The 16,843-nt window shown below is 42.2% G+C and overlaps 1 protein-coding gene across 1 annotated transcript in view; it reads right to left on the bottom strand.

The window, feature by feature from the left end:
- LOC124620131 overlaps positions 1-16,843 on the bottom strand; it is a 250,344-nt gene that overhangs the window by 148,009 nt on the left and 85,492 nt on the right. The window contains exons 6-9 of the mRNA XM_047146805.1: positions 8,651-8,854; positions 7,585-7,717; positions 6,882-6,985; positions 6,262-6,802 (exon numbers count right to left, since the gene is read on the bottom strand). Of these exons, the coding sequence (XP_047002761.1) occupies positions 6,262-6,802; positions 6,882-6,985; positions 7,585-7,717; positions 8,651-8,854 (982 nt within the window). The remainder of the gene's footprint in view (positions 1-6,261; positions 6,803-6,881; positions 6,986-7,584; positions 7,718-8,650; positions 8,855-16,843) is intronic.

The following is a 16,843-nucleotide window of genomic DNA, read 5'->3' as shown; positions in this document are numbered from 1 at the left end:
CTGATGTTCCTTATTTTATTATTATGATCATTTCTCCCAATGTAGGTTGGCATCAACACAACATTTTCACATTCGGAGGAGAAAGTTGGTGATTGAAATTTCTTGAGAAGATTCCACCACAACGAAAAACTCCTTTATTTTAATGATGCCCTCCCTAAATCCTGTGTCATGTCAGTGACACGCTCCCCCCATTTCTCGATAATACAAAACGTGCTGCCCTTCTCGGAACTTTCTCAATGCACTCCATTAATCCTATACGGTAAGATCCCCACACCATGCAGCAGTATTCCAAAAGAGGATGGAAAAGCATAGTGTACGCACTCTCTTTAGAGAATCTGTTACAGCTTCCAAGTGTTATGCCAATAAATTGCTGACTTTGGTATGCCTCCTCCACAACATTTTCTATGTATTCTTTCCAATTTAAGCTGTTTGTAATTGTAAGTCCTAGGTATTTAGTTAAATTCATGGCCTTTAGATTTGACTGATTTATTGCATAACTAAAGTTTAATGAATTCCTTTTAGCACTCATGTGGATGACCTCACACGTTTCACTGTTTATGGCCAATTGCCCATTTTGACACCATACAGATATTTTCTAAAGCTTTTGAAATTTGTTTTGATGTTTTGATGCCTTTACTAGATGATAAACAACAGCATCAGCTTCAAATAACCTAACACAGCTGCTCCAATTTTCCCCTGAATTGTTTATATAGACAAGGATAGCAGAGGGTATATAACACTACCTTGGGGAACATCAGAAATCACTTCTATTTTACTCAATGAATTTCCATCAATTACTACAAATTGTGACCCCTCTGGCAGGAAATCATGAATCCAGTCACATAACTGAGACAATACCCCATAAGCATGCAATTTGATTAAACGCTGCTCAAGTGGTACATTGTCAAAAGTCTTCTGGAAATCTAGAAATACGGAATCAATTCGAAATCCCTTGCCAATAGCACTCAATACATCATGTGAACAAAGAGCTAGTTGTGTTCCACAAGAATTGTGTTTTCTAAATCGGCAGTGACCGTGTGCAATAGACCATTCTCTTCCAGTTAATTCATAATGTTCCAACTCCACGTGTATTCCAAAATGATGCTGTACAGCAACGTTAATGATGTGGGACTGTAATTTAGTGGAGTACTCCTACTGCCTTTCTTGTATATTGGTGCGACCTGTGCAACTTTCCAGTCTTTTGGTACAGATCTTTCGTCAATGAGTGGTTGTATATGATTGTTAAGTATGAAGCTATTGCATCAGCAAACTCTGAAAGGAATAAACAGTACAGAGTCTGGACGGCTTGCTTTTAATTAGTAATTTAAATTGATTCATCACTCCAAGGATATCTACTTATTCATGTTGGCAGCCATTCTTGATTCGAATTCTGGAATATTTATTTCATCATCTTTGGTGAAGGAATTTCTGAAGGCTGTGTTTAATAACTCTGCTTTAGCAACACTGTCATCGATAGCATTTCCATTGGTATCTCACAGAGAAGGCATTGCTTGTGTCTTGCTGCTACTATACTTTACATCCGACCAGAATATCTCTAGATTTGAAGCCAGGTTTTGGAGCAAAGTTTCATTGTGAAAATATTTATAAGCATCTCACATTCAAGTCCATGCTAAATTTCGTGCTTCTGTAAAAGATTGCCAATCTTGGAGACTTTGTGTTCGTTTGAATTTGGCATGTGTTTTTCGTTGGTTTTGCAACAGTGTCCTGAGCCATTTTGTGTACCAAGGGGGATCAGCTCTGTTGTTTGTTAATTTATTTTGTGTAAATTGCTGCCGATACTATTTGAATTCAAGTCACACGTGGTCTACACTTGCTGGTACATTATTAATTTGGAAGGAAAGGAGATTGTCTCTCACGAAAGTGTCAAGTGGATTTTTATCTACTTTTTTGAATAGGTATACTTCTCATTTATCTTTGGAGGTTTTGGGAGTTACAATATTCATTTTGTTACGACAACCCTGTGTTCACTAATCCCTGTGTCCATTTTGATGCTTGTTATTAGCTCAGGATTATTTGTTCCTAAGAAGCCAAGCATGTTTTCACAACAGTTTACTATTTGAATGGGCTCATGAACTAAATGCTCAAAATAATTTTCGAAGAATGCATTTAGCACAATTTCCGACGATTTTTATGTGTACCCCCGGATTTAAACATGTATATTCACCAACACATCGAACGTAAATTGAAGTCACCACCAAGTACAATTGTATGACTTGGGCATGTGTTTGAAATTAGACTCAAGTTTTCTTTGAACCTTTCAGCAATTGTACTGTCGGAGTTGGGAGGTTGGTAAAAGGATCCAATTATTATTTTATTCCTGTTGTCAAGAATGACCTCTACCCATACTAACTTGTAGGGACTATATACTTCAACTTTGCTATAAGATAAACTACTACTAACAGCAACAAAAATGCCACTGCCAACTGTGTTTAGCCTATCCTTTCTGAACACCCATTAGGTCCTTCACAAAAATATCAGCTGATCTCTGGCTTTAGCTAGCTTTCAGTATCTGTAACTATTTGAGTATCAGTGCTTTCTATAAGCACTTGGAGCTCTGGTGCCTCCCTGACACAGCTACACCAATTTACAACTGTTAAACCAATAGTTCCCAGATTATGTTCTCCCTGTGTTTGACCAGCACCCTTTGAGACTGAAGACCTTTTTGTGTTTCTCCGAGACCTTCTAATCTAAAAAACCGCCCAGGCTATGCCACACAGCTGGATGCCTGATCTATTTAGCAGAACCCAAAACCCAACCACCCTATAGCGTGCGTCACGGAATCTACAACCTACATCATTGCACAGCCATGTGAGTCTCATTTTTCCCTGGGTCAGCTTCAGTCAGTCCGTAGATCATTTGTGTTAGTGTTTTACGACCATCATGTATAAAACTGACGGTTTAGTATACTCACAGCTCTCGGCACCAACCTTATTTGTAAAAACATTCCTCTGAACGGGCAAATTTATTCTGCATATCAGGTGGAACAGATCTGTTATGGTTTGTTCTCCCAAAGATTTAATAATTCTGAAGAATTTTATCTACTCCACGTAACTTCAGTAACTAACTCCAACTTAAGTGTTCGGTGCTGTGTCAAATTATTCTCACAGTATCGCATCTGCCAACATACTTTCATCCAGTACCTCTTCCCTTTTGCAAGTTCTTTTTTTCCTTTGTTTAGCCCTTCTATATATTCCTTCCACCATTCAGCCTTCTCTTCAATGCACACACACTTGACATCTGATCTCTTGATATTCATACAACTGCTTTTGTTTCCTCCAAAGAATTTTCAAATTTTACTACAAGTGGCATTTGTATTTCCTCAAGTCATGTATTCTTCTAACGGCTTGCAATTTTCTTCTAGCTATTCTAATCTGGACTCTCCAGTCCGTGGAATCTATGCTGCAACAACAGATGGTTCTGCTGGAAGAATTTTACAGAAATTTTCGCAGTGATGCCCACTGATTTCTTTCTGCTACCATCCAATTTCTGGTTTTCAAGGTACATCAAGGAAACTGTTCGTTCATCAGCGCTCTGTTTGTCAGCTTTCTCATTTTCCTCATTACTGACACACGCCGGCGCATACAGGAACATTGTTACGCATATACCAACACACTGCTGTAATGCGCACAGCGAAAGATGTGGGTATTGTTCCATTAAATAATGGTTTTACCCGGCAAGGTCATTATTTTCTGCCAGTTTTGGTTGACTGGTAGCACATTAAAGAGATACAGTAACATGATGTTGAACAAACAGTATGTGTCGTTAACAGTTAACAAAAAGATTAGTGTAATTGAGGGAAGTTATGTTGCGTTTCAAATGCAGTAAAACACAAATTTATGAGACTTTAAGGAACAAGGATAAGATTTGGGACTAATGGGTGAAAGGGAACAGGCAGATGAAAAGAAAGACGAAGAAGACCGGAAATGAAGAAATTAACAAAATAGTGTGGGAATGGTTCGTAAGTGCGCGGGCAAAAAACTTACCTTTGTCTGGACCCATGTTGCAGAGTGAGGCTCTGAAAGTTGTTAAAGAGCTTGGAATACACAGAATGGCCAGACAGTTTCAAAGCTAGGCACATCATCATCTGAAATGAAGTGTGTGGAGAAGCTAAGGATGTGCAGGAAAGTGTAGCAACAGAATGGAAGACAATACTGTCCAACTCAATTGTGAAATTTTATCCAAAAGACGTGTTCAATGCCAATGAAACAGGACTGTTTTACTGTGCGCTGCCTTCAAAATTACCAGCAATTCGAGGTGGAAAGTAAGCCGGCAGAAAAATGTCCAAGGAAAGACTCACTGTTCCAGTCACATGGCGAAGCAATAAAAGGGTGTGAATGGTGGGTGGTCTTATGGAAGAATGGCTGGGCTAGTTCAATGCCAAAATGAAAAAAGGAAATTGCCAAGTTCTCCTTTTCCTAGACAAAGCAATCTGTCACACAAAAGTAACGTTATAAAATGCGAAATTGGCTTAGTGCTTCAACAAACCAGGGTTTGGAGGTCAAGAAGAAGATGGTTCTGTGGCCCTTGAAATTCAAGAAAATGCAGCAGCAATTGCTGAATTAATGAAAATGTGAAACATTTCATGTAGTGCAGGTGATTACATTCGAAGTGATGACTTTCTGTCAACTCACTCCACTTTCACTTCAGCAACAGAGTTAATAGAAATCCACAACACGGATTATGATGATGATGATGATGATGATGGAGAAACAAAGGAAGAAGAAGAGGAGCAAAATGATGTCCCTAGAAAAATTAATATGCCTGAAGAAGCCATTGCATATATAAATGATGTTATGCAATTTGCAGCACACTCAAATTCTACCAACGTGTTGGAACCGTTGATTGGTGCAAAAAATTGCCTAGAAAGAACAATTTTGGACAGGAAATTAAAACAAGTTTCCCTCCTTGATATGTGGTGAAAAAAGTGAAATGTAAAACAAACAAAAATGGGAATAGTATGTACGTACATACAGTAATAAACGAATTTAAAGTTAGAGTAAAAATATAGAAATGCCATGTTATTTATCAATTAATGTAATAGTACAGTGTTCCATTGTCCAATATACAGTAAATAAATGTCTACTGTGCTGGAGTGAAGGTATGTAATACAGTACACACATAATTAAAAATGTTTACTGTACTTTTGTGCGTGATACCCGACAAATTTTACATACCCCTTTAACTTGTGTGTAATTCAGAAACTAGTCCAATTTGGAAAATTATTTTAGTCCCAGGCGATTCCGTTTTGAGCGAGTTCTTCTGTATTACAAAATTGGCTTCACTTCTTGAGTTGTTTACCGGTTTCTCCAAATTCCTTCATTTTCTCATTTACTCTACTTCTACGAACACTCTCGGTGTTCTTGTTGTTTTCTTTTTACATGGATCCATCACTGTTGCTGTTTTTGCTTTGAACACCTCTCTGTTTCCTGTATCTCTGCTACTGGTCCCACACTCCCCCAGGTTCTGCTTTTGTAAACTAATTGATACCATGGTCTGTGAACATATATTACTCAAGTCGTTCTACATCCTAGCGTCATACGCATAACACGATCCATGGAATTTGTAGATAAATAAAATAAAATAAATCCTGACTTACACGTGTCCTCGGCTCATGAGTATCCTATTTGCACACGATCCTGGTTTCATTCTTTTCACATATCCATGCAGGTAAGTTTTTTTATTGGGCTTTAAGATAATTTCTAACTTTTCTTATTTCCATAAAAAGGAAAATTCACTTCAGAAAGCAATAAAATTATAAAATGAATGGCTGGTGAAATTCTTAATACTACTGATACAGAGACAATGAGTACAAGAAATTATCCTAGCTTCCGTTAGTTCCTTCTTCAAAGAGGAAAGAGGGAAAGGTTGGGAAGCTTACAAAGGAACAGCAGGTCACTCAGAAAGCTGGATAAGAGGGACTGTCCTGCTGTGAAGACAAAAAAAAGACAAAGCCACATTAATTGCTCGATTTCGAATGAAATGTGAACTCATGAAAATCAAATATCAATACATAAAAATAAACCACGACTGACTGACTTACCTTGAGACCTTTTCAACAATACAGTCTGGCTTAAACAAATTCCATTTCACAAGAAATAACTTTAACCAAAGCCTAAGAAATTCAAATAGAGTGACATGTTACCTAATGTTGTGGTATATTTTAATTGAAAAACTGAACCAAAAATGAGTCAGATTAGCAGACAACAAGAAACAGTGGTTTTAGATGACTAACCAATTTACCTGATGGTGGGAACAAGGCTTCCAAGGACTCCTTGCCATTCACATTCTGTGACAGAGCTGGAGACACCTGCGTCACAGTTGTGGAACTATTTGCAGAGGAACTAGTCAGACTGGAATGGTTGGGCTGGTTAACAGGTAACCTGGGATCAAAAGGAGACTGAGGAGGGAACAGAGGCTGTTGGGGAGGGCACGCCAGAGGCGGCCGGAAGGCCTGGGGGTGAGGGACACCTGGTGGTGGAACCGTGACCGGCGCCTGCATCCCCTCAGCCACTCCATCGGCTGACACAGGGGACTGGGAGACGGCAGGAGGAGCGGGTGGGCGACGCTGCGGCTGCACAGGAGATGAGCCGACGGGGACGGGCAGCACACCCCCCACAGGGGGCGGCAGGGGCTGCCCACCTTTGGGCCGCTGCCGTGGGGCCACACTCGTCCCCTCCACCACGGGGACCGCCACCTGCTTCGTCACTTTGACCGAAGTACGCTTTGCCTCACTCTCCAACTGGGGAGACGGCAGCTGGTCCATAACCGGAACCGCCGATTTCTGAATCGAGTGAAAAAATAGCGTCAAGATCTCCCTCCGTCAACTCTGTAACTACTGCACCTAATTGCAAAACACTCACATGTAAATTCAGTACTGGGCAGTCCTTGCCTTGGAGGGCAAATGCTACGTACGATACCTGAAAGATGTCTGGCCGTTGCTCCTGGTCGGGTTCAAGCATAAACCCTGAAAAGGTACGATTAACAGTAATCGACATTAAATGCACACTGAGCCAAAATGATATATATTTTATTAAGTTAAAACAGTTGCACATGCTGCACAATTGCAAATACTAAAAACCTCTGTGCACTGAGGAAAACAAGTATTATAGTGAGAAGTATGAAGTTACTGAATTTAAAAATGATGTGCGGTTGGAGTTGAGAGAATGCAGGAGTCTATGTAAGGATGCAGTTTGCAAATAAAATGAATTCTGAGTGGGTAAATATGTGTTTAACTAATGAATCAATAGAAGTGAGAAATAAAGAAGTTCCCTGAAAAATAATGACCTTTGGCAAGTGAGGTCTTCTCTCAAACCATTAGGGGTGGCACTACTGCGGCTAACTGTGAATGCTAGTATGGAGAGGAAGTGGGAGGGAGAGACCACGTGGTTAGAAAAGGAGGCACACATCAAATGTGCTGCAGGGCTCTGTATGCAACACCAGACACAATTACTATTTACTGCTAAATTTAAAACTGTTTACAAATATTCTTAGGATAACTGGTAATAAAATGCATTGGTACTATTGACTAAAAAACACAGAATTATTAACACCATATCTACTTACTGATTAAACAGTGCATTCCCTTGGAATACCTAGAGTTGTCTGGAATTGTGAAGTTCCCACTTTGAATGGCCAGTGTACTCTCCCCAAATGGGAGTGAGAAAAAACATAATTTATACAAAAGACATCCCAATGCCTGGAACAGAGACCATAGCAATTTTAAAAGCAGTTTCTAAACTGATACATTAAACAGAATGGCAAATGCAAAAGACAGTGCTTGCCAAGACTAAGTAATTAATTTCTACAACATTGTTTGGAAGGGGGAGTGGCTTATGTAAAACTAATAGCTGAATAGCGCTGGACAGGGTTTTTCTAACAGTGATATGAGCCATGTGAGAAAGTGTTAGCAGTAAGCATGGCCTACAGACAGACCATGGTATTTCTTATATTAGGTGGGCAGTCAAATACCACTTTGGGAGGGGTGGGATATTTGTAGCTAGTTGAAGGCAACGTTGCAGGAGGACATACTAAACAATAATGAGGGTGTGCCTTTGCAGCTGGAGGTGTGGTAGTTGGGGAACTTGGGGCATGTGTGGAGATGGCGTGTGAAATTATTTGTGGACTCTATTCCGCAAGGTAGTTCTAGTCTATGTACATCTTAGTAAGAGTTTCAGCACAAGGGGCCAGTGAATGCTGCAAGTAGAAGGAATGGCAGCTAACAAAATGCAGGAACTGTTTATGGTCGGGAGGTTTTATACGGACAGGTTTTTCATTGGAACCACTGGAGCGGTGGAGGTCAACATCAAGAAAAGTGTTAAGTTTCTAGGTAGCCACAGTTTGGCAGGTAAACATCTGGTTGATCGTCACTTCCACATAGAACACCATATATAATTATTGCAACACTATTGCTTTCACTTGAGGTCATACCTTTTGGAGGATAGGAAATGCCTGTGACTGATCTTTAGTAGGTGGTGTATCGGTGGAACATTAAAGAAAAGCGTGCAAGTTTTGAAATTATAAAGAACAATTTTTTTTTTTGAAAAGGATTGCAGTTTTTTAACAGAGGCAACTCCAATTAAAATGAATTCTATAACATGTTACTCCTATTTCAAAAAGCACAAGAGCTTACCCAAATATCAGCCTTTGTAGTGATTGGCTTTCCAGAATACAAATCAACCATTTCAGGTGCTCTGTAAGATAATGTCGTGTACTTCTTAATTTCTTCCTCCACTGCAGCAACTCCTGATAATTGAGGATTAAGCACCTTGCCAGTTGCAGAGCCAAAATCACAGAGAACATAATTTCCACTGTCACTTAAAAGAATATTTTCCACCTGCAAAGACAAGAAACTCATGGTGAATCAAAGAAAATCATTTGACTAATTAATATTTGCTGATATCTCCAACTACCTTTACATTCATTATACATTTTCGAGTCTACATGCCACTTTTTTTTCAATTTTAGTGCCTGCCACAACCATAATGTAATTAAAATAAATGTGGTTTTAAGTTATTGAGTGAATGACACCAGGGAAAAAGAGTGAGATGTATAATTTTTCACAGAAGTGAGCAAGATTATGTAGCATAAATTGAAACAACTGATACAGGTATGTACCTCACATTACACATGTAGACTTCAGAATGACATTAACATCGACTGACCGCCCTAAAGTGACGGAAGGTCCCAAGCCGGATAACAGAACAGCAAGATGAACTCTGGCCTACCAATGCTCTCTTCTGACCCCAGCCGTACCATTTAAAACACCCTTTTTAATAGTATTTTATTAACATTTCCTGATTGTTTATGTAATACATAGTATTTTATTAACATTTCCTGATTGTTTATGTAATACATACTGTTTATAAGTGTTTGGCACTTCAAAAATTATTACAGAAAACATCAAACTATGTGCATGGTATGGTATGAATGTATGATTACTGAACTGTGGTGGCTTGTATAAATTCCATTTTCAATAGAAGTCACACTCTTCAATTTATGGCAGTTTGAATTGGGCAGATGGTGTGCAGCAGCAGCATGGTTGAGGCGAGTACGGATGGCTAGTGAGAAAGTGGATGCAAAATGAGTTGAGATACAGAATGCTTCTTTCTAAGGCTGGGAAGTTTGATTTGGCATTTGTATGGCCATGGTGTGATGCGTCCAGGTTCGTGGTGGTCCTGCCATAGCACCTTCTTCAGTGCTGTCGTATTGTGGAAGATGGTTTGGATCTGACTTCACCTTGGTCAATGATTTACTTCTTGGCTAGCCGGGAAATCAAGTGTTTCGGGTTTGGATCTGACTTCACCTTGGTCAATGATTTACTTCTTGGCTAGCCGGGAAATCAAGTGTTTCGTATTGGGAAGTTAGTAGATTATATGTGGGTAGCTCTGACTCCATAGTCTGCAAGTGCTTCCAATTTTACTTTTAACACTGTCCATTATGTGATCGAGAAAGTGTCTTTTAAGCTGTTATATGAGGTTTGAGCCTCAATATACTGCATGTTACCCTCTTATTTTTAAAAAAGGAAAAGGGAAAAAGCAGAAGATTTCCTTGCGAGGGGTGTTTAAGCTGCCTGTTGAGCTGGCGTAGATTTCATCTCGATCAGAAAGGAGCTCATTCTATGATATTGAGAATAAACACAGTGCTACTATTTTCCTTTTTTTCTAATGTTAAAACTTGTGTGTGTTTTAGTTGTTTTCCTCAGAGTGCCGCTAATTTAGTGTGCTGCGGCACAGTCTGATTGTGGTGTCAAGACCATTTGTGTGTGTGTGTGTGTGTGTGTGTGTGTGTGTGTGTGTGAGGGAAAGCAGGCTGAAAAAAGCAAGCAATTTTGATATTACAAGTAGTATCCCTTTATGTGCCTTTGGCTTTTTAAATGTCACTTACTCCAATTTTGCGGTTCAAGTTCCTCAAAGGCTAGCTCACAGCACTAATATTATCAGAGGTGTTTGTTTTGAGTAAGTACCTTTGAATTAGCAAGCCCTCACACAGGCTGCATAATTATTACATGATATTGTTCTCACTGGTTTACTGTGTAACTACGGCAACAAATTTTGCAAGTGTACTACTGTTATGTATATTATCTGCTCTCTCTCTCTCTCTATTCATGTCAGAGGTACACTAAAATGAACACACATACAATACATATGCTTATCTGCTGATAAGCTTCATTAACTTCTGATTCAAGGTGCAGCTTGTACTTTGGTCAACCTTAATTTATACATTTTCTCTTAATTCAGCCATAAAGAATGTTAATGAACTATTGCACAATAATGACTAAAGTTGGGGAGTAAATTTTAAAGCTACTACATTTCCATTACTTGTAGCTGGCTTTGCTTGCCTTTCTTGAAACATGCCCATTCTACACTATTTCATATCGAGTCTGGTACTGAATAATTGTTAACTAATAGTCTTTTGTCTGCATTACAAGTGTGCCTGGGCATGCATTTGTTATTTAGAAGCTTGATAAAGGTTACACTGTTGCTTCGTTTTGACCTCTCTCAGCACTGGATTTTGTTATGCAATCGTGGCAAGTGTTCAGTGCTAACAGATATTTTAAATGTTTGGGCACAGGCAGCAAATGTATTAGGACGGTCAGCCAACATTTCAGGCAGCTTGCACTGTGTGTGTTCTGCAAATTACTACTTTTTGTCTGACCTGTAGTCAAAACCAATGGAGGAGTTAAATGTTTTTCTAATTTTATGACTGTTTCTGTGGTTCTTTCATTTGTTGAAATTCTGAAGGCTGCTTTTTTCCATGGCTTAGCATTTTGATTGTTTAATGCTGTTAGTTTATTCAATTGTTTAATGCTGTTCATTTATTTTTCTGCAGTTTTACCTGGGGGTGCAGTTATCATTTTATGTAATTTCGAGTTGTTATAAATTTGAGGCCATCTATTTTCCTCATGAGCAGTTAAAAGGTTGCTCGTGCAATTTCAAGCTGCTAAACTGGAGTCCACTCACTCTTTTCTTGGATGATAAAATAAGAACAAAATCTGAAACTTTGTGAAAGTCCAAAAAGGATATTGTCAAGCTCAAATCCTGCCCTGAAATGAGATCCATCCTTCATGAAATCCTCCCCATCCACCAAGAGTGTCTTTCCGCCATCCACCTAACATTCATAACCTCTTAGTTCATCCCTATGAAATCCCCAAACCACCTTCCCTACCCTCTGGCTCCTACCCTTGTAACCGCCCCCGATGTAAAACCTGTCCCATGCACCCTCCCACCACCACCTACTCCAGTCCTGTAACCCGGAAGGTGTACACGATCAAAGGCAGAGCCACGTGTGAAAGCACCCACGTGATTTACCAACTGACCTGCCTACACTGTGAAGCTTTCTATGTGGGAATGACCAGCAACAAACTGTCCATTCACATAAATGGACACAGGCAGACAGTGTTTGTTGGTAATGAAGATCACCCTGTGGCTAAACATGCCTTGGTGCACGGCCAGCACATCTTGGCACAGTGTTACACCGTCCGGGTTATCTGGATACTTCCCACTAACACCAACCTGTCAGAACTCCGGAGATGGGAACTTGCCCTTCAGTATATCCTCTCTTCCCGTTATCCACCAGGCCTCAATCTCCGCTAATTTCAAGTTGCCGCCACTCATACCTCACCTGTCATTCAACAACATCTTTGCCTCTGCACTTCCGCCTCGACTGACATCTCTGCCCAAACTCTTTGCCTTTGAATATGTCTGCTTGTGTCTGTATATGTGTGGATGGATATGTGTGTGTGTGCGCGAGTGTATACCCGTCCTTTTTCCCCCCTAAGGTAAGACTTTCCGCTCCCGGGATTGGAATGACTCCTTACCCTCTCCCTTAAAACCCACATCCTTTCGTCTTTCCCTCTCCTTCCCTCTTTCCTGACGAAGCAACCGTTGGTTGCGAAAGCTTGAATTTTGTGTGTTTGTTTGTGTGTCTATCGACCTTCCAGCCCTTTCGTTTGGTAAGTCACATCATCTTCGTTTTTAGATATATTTTTCCCACGTGGAGGGACCTCACGTCTTTCCACAACATCTTTGCCTCTTTACTTCCGCCTCGACTGACATCTCTGCCCAAACTCTTTGCCTTTACAAATGTCTGCTTGTGTCGGTGTATGTGCGGATGGATGTGTGTGTGTGTGTGTGTGTGTGTGTGTGTGTGTGTGTGTGTGTGTGTGTGTGTGTGTATACCCATCCTTTTCCCCCCCTAAGGTAAGTCTTTTCGCTCCCGGGATTGGAATGACTCCTTACCCTCTCCCTTAAAACCGACATCCTTTCGTCTTTCCCTCTCCTTCCCTCTTTCCTGACGAAGCAAACGTTGGTTACGAAAGCTAGAACTTTGAGTGTTTGTTTGTGTGTCTATCGACCTTCCAGCTCTTTCGTTTGGTAAGTCACATCATCTTCGTTTTTAGATATATTTTTCCCACGTGGAGGGAAACATTCCACGTGGGAAAAATATATCTAAAAACGAAGATGATGTGACTTACCAAACGAAAGAGCTGGAAGGTCGATAGACACACAAACAAACACTCAAAGTTCTAGCTTTCGTAACCAACGTTTGCTTCGTCAGGAAAGAGGGAAGGAGAGGGAAAGACGAAAGGATGTCGGTTTTAAGGGAGAGGGTAAGGAGTCATTCCAATCCCGGGAGCGAAAAGACTTACCTTAGGGGGGGAAAAGGATGGGTATACACACACACACACACACACACACACACACACACACACACACACACACACACACATCCATCCGCACATACACCGACACAAGCAGACATTTGTAAAGGCAAAGAGTTTGGGCAGAGATGTCAGTCGAGGCGGAAGTAAAGAGGCAAAGATGTTGTGGAAAGACGTGAGGTATGAGCGGCAGCAACTTGAAATTAGCGGAAGTTGAGGCCTGGCGGATAACGAGAAGAGAAAAGGAGAAGGAGGAGATTAGTGTTTTACGTCCCGTCGACAACGAGGTCATTAGAGACGGAGCGCAAGCTCGGGTGAGGGAAGGATGGGGAAGGAAATCGGCCGTGCTCTTTCAAAGGAACCATCCCGGCATTTGCCTGAAGACGAGAAGAGAGGATATACTGAAGGGCAAGTTCCCATCTGCGGAGTTCTGACAGGTTGGTGTTAGTGGGAAGTATCCAGATAACCCGGACGGTGTAACACTGTGCCAAGATGTGCTGGCCGTGCACCAAGGCATGTTTAGCCACAGAGTGATCCTCATTACCAACAAACACCGTCTGCCTGTGTCCATTCATGCGAATGGACAGTTTGTTGCTGGTCATTCCCACATAGAAAGCTTCACAGTGTAGGCATGTTAGTTGGTAAATCACGTGGGTGCTTTCACACGTGGCTCTGCCTTTGATCGTGTACACCTTCCGGGTTACAGGAGTGGAGTAGGTAGTGGTGGGAGGGTGCATGGGACAGGTTTTACACCGGGGGCGGTTACAAGGGTAGGAGCCAGAGGGTAGGGAAGGTGGTTTGGGGAATTCATAGGGATGAACTAAGAGGTTACGAAGGTTAGGTGGAAGGTGGAAAGACACTCTTGGTGGAGTGGGGAGGATTTCATGAAGGATGGATCTCATTTCAGGGCAGGATTTGAGGAAGTCGTATCCCTGCTGGAGAGCCACATTCAGAGTCTGATCCAGTCCCGGAAAGTATCCTGTCACAAGTGGGGCACTTTTGTGGTCCTTCTGTGAGAGGTTCTGGGTTTGAGGGGATGAGGAAGTGGCTTTGATTATTTGCTTCTGTACCAGGTCGGGAGGGTAGCTGCAGGATGCGAAACCTGTTTTCAGGTTGTTGGTGTAATGGTTCAGGGATTCCGGACTGGAGCAGATTTGTTTGCCACGAAGACCTAGGCTGTAGGGAAGGGACCGTTTGATGTGGAATGGGTGGCAGCTATCATAATGGAGGTACTGTTGCTTGTTGGTGGGTTTGATGTGGACGGACGTGTGAAGCTGGCCATCGGACAGATGGAGGTCAACGTCAAGGAAAGTGGCATGGGATTTGGAGTAGGACCAGGTGAATCTGATGGAACCAAAGGAGTTGAGGTTGGAGAGGAAATTCTGGAGTTCTTCTTCACTGTGAGTCCGGATCATGAAGATGTCATCAATAAAGCTGTACCAAACTTTGGGTTGGCAGGCCTGGGTAACCAAGAAGGCTTCCTCTAAGCGACCCATGAATAGGTTGGCGTACGAAGGGGCCATCCTGGTACCCATGGCTGTTCCCTTTAATTGTTGGTATGTCTGGCCTTCAAAAGTGAAGAAGTTGTGGGTCAGGATGAAGCTGGCTAAGGTAATGAGGAAAGAGGTTTTAGGTAGGGTGGCAGGTGATCGGCGTGAAAGGAAATGCTCCATCGTAGCGAGGCCCTGGACGTGCGGAATATTTGTGCATAAAGAAGTGGCATCAATGGTTACAAGGATGGTTTCCGGGGGTAACAGACTGGGTAACGATTCCAGGCGTTCGAGAAAGTGGTTGGTGTCTTTGATGAAGGATGGGAGACTGCATGTAATGGGTTGAAGGTGTTGATCTACGTAGGCAGAAATACGTTCTGTGGGGGCTTGGTAACCTGCTACAACGGGACGGCCGGGATGATTGGGTTTGTGAATTTTAGGAAGAAGGTAGAAGGTAGGGGTGAGGGGTGTCGGTGGGGTCAGGAGGTTGATGGAGTCAGGTGAAAGGTTTTGTAGGGGGCCTAAGGTTCTGAAGATTCCTTGAAGCTTCGCCTGGACATCAGGAATGGGATTACCTTGGCAAACTTTGTATGTGGTGTTGTCTGAAAGCTGACGCAGTCTCTCAGTCACATACTCCCGACGATCAAGTACCACGGCCGTTGAACCCTTGTCCGCCGGAAGAATGACGATGGAACGGTCAGCCTTCAGATCACGGATAGCTTGGGCTTCAGCAGTGGTGATGTTGGGAGTAGGATTAAGGTTTTTTAAGAAGGATTGAGAGGCAAGGCTGGAAGTCAGAAATTCCTGGAAGGTTTGGAGAGGGTGATTTTGAGGAAGAGGAGGTGGGTCCCGCTGTGACGGAGGACGGAACTGTTCCAGGCAGGGTTCAATTTGGATAGTGTCTTGGGGAGATGGATCATTAGGAGTTGGATCATTAGGAGTAGGATTAGGATCACTTTTCTTCGTGGCAAAGTGATATTTCCAGCAGAGAGTACGAGTGTAGGACAGTAAATCTTTGACGAGAGCTGTTTGGTTGAATCTGGGAGTGGGGCTGAAGGTGAGGCCTTTAGATAGGACAGAAGTTTCGGATTGGGAGAGAGGTTTGGAGGAAAGGTTAACTACTGAATTAGGGTGTTGTGGTTCCAGATTGTGTTGATTGGAATTTTGAGGTTTTGGAGGGAGTGGAGCTGGAAGTGGGAGATTGAGTAGATGGGAGAGACTGGGTCTGTGTGCAATGAGAGGAGGTTGAGGTTTGCTGGAAAGGTAGTGAAGGGTGAGTGAGTTGCCTTTCCGGAGGTGGGAAACCAGGAGATTGGATAGTTTTTTAAGGTGGAGGGTGGCATGCTGTTCTAATTTGCGGTTGGCCTGTAGGAGGATGCTCTGAACAGCCGGTGTGGATGTGGGAGAGGAAAGATTGAGGACTTTTATTAAGGATAGGAGTTGATGGGTGCGTTCATTGGCTAAGTTGATGTGTAGGTGAAGGATTAGGTGGGTGAGGGCAATGGATTGTTCAGTTTGGAACTGGTATAGGGGCTGATGGAAAGAAGGGTTGCAGCCAGAGATGGGAACTTTAAGTGTGAGGCCTTTGGGGGTAATGCCAAATGTCAGACAAGCCTGAGAAAATAAAATATGGGGGTGTAATCTGGCTAGGGCGAAGGCATGTTAGCGGAGGGAATGTAAATAAAACTTAATGGGGTCATTGTGGGGGTGTTGTGAGGGTGACATGGTATTAGAAGGTGGAAAATGTAACATGAGACTGAAATGAAAATGAAATCCTCCCCACTCCACCAAGAGTGTCTTTCCGCCGTCCACCTAACCTCTTAGTTCATCCCTATGAAATCCCCAAACCACCTTCCATACCCTCTGGCTCCTACCCTTGTAACCGCCCCGGTGTAAAACCTGTCCCATGCACCCTCCCACCACCACCTACTCCAGTCCTGTAACCCGGAAGGTGTACACGATCAAAGGCAGAGCCACGTGTGAAAGCACCCACGTGATTTACCAACTGACCTGCCTACACTGTGAAGCTTTCTATGTGGGAATGACCAGCAACAAACTGTCCATTCACATGAATGGACACAGGCAGACAGTGTCTGTTGGTAATGAAGATCACCCTGTGTCTAAACATGCCTTGGTGCACGGCCAGCACATCTTGGCACAGTGTTACACCGTC

This window comes from Schistocerca americana, chromosome 1, assembly GCF_021461395.2.
Source record: "Schistocerca americana isolate TAMUIC-IGC-003095 chromosome 1, iqSchAmer2.1, whole genome shotgun sequence".
NCBI classification, from domain to species: Eukaryota; Metazoa; Arthropoda; class Insecta; order Orthoptera; family Acrididae; genus Schistocerca; species Schistocerca americana.
Note: the sequence above shows the minus strand (reverse complement) of the source record. Positions and strands in the feature narration are given on the sequence as shown.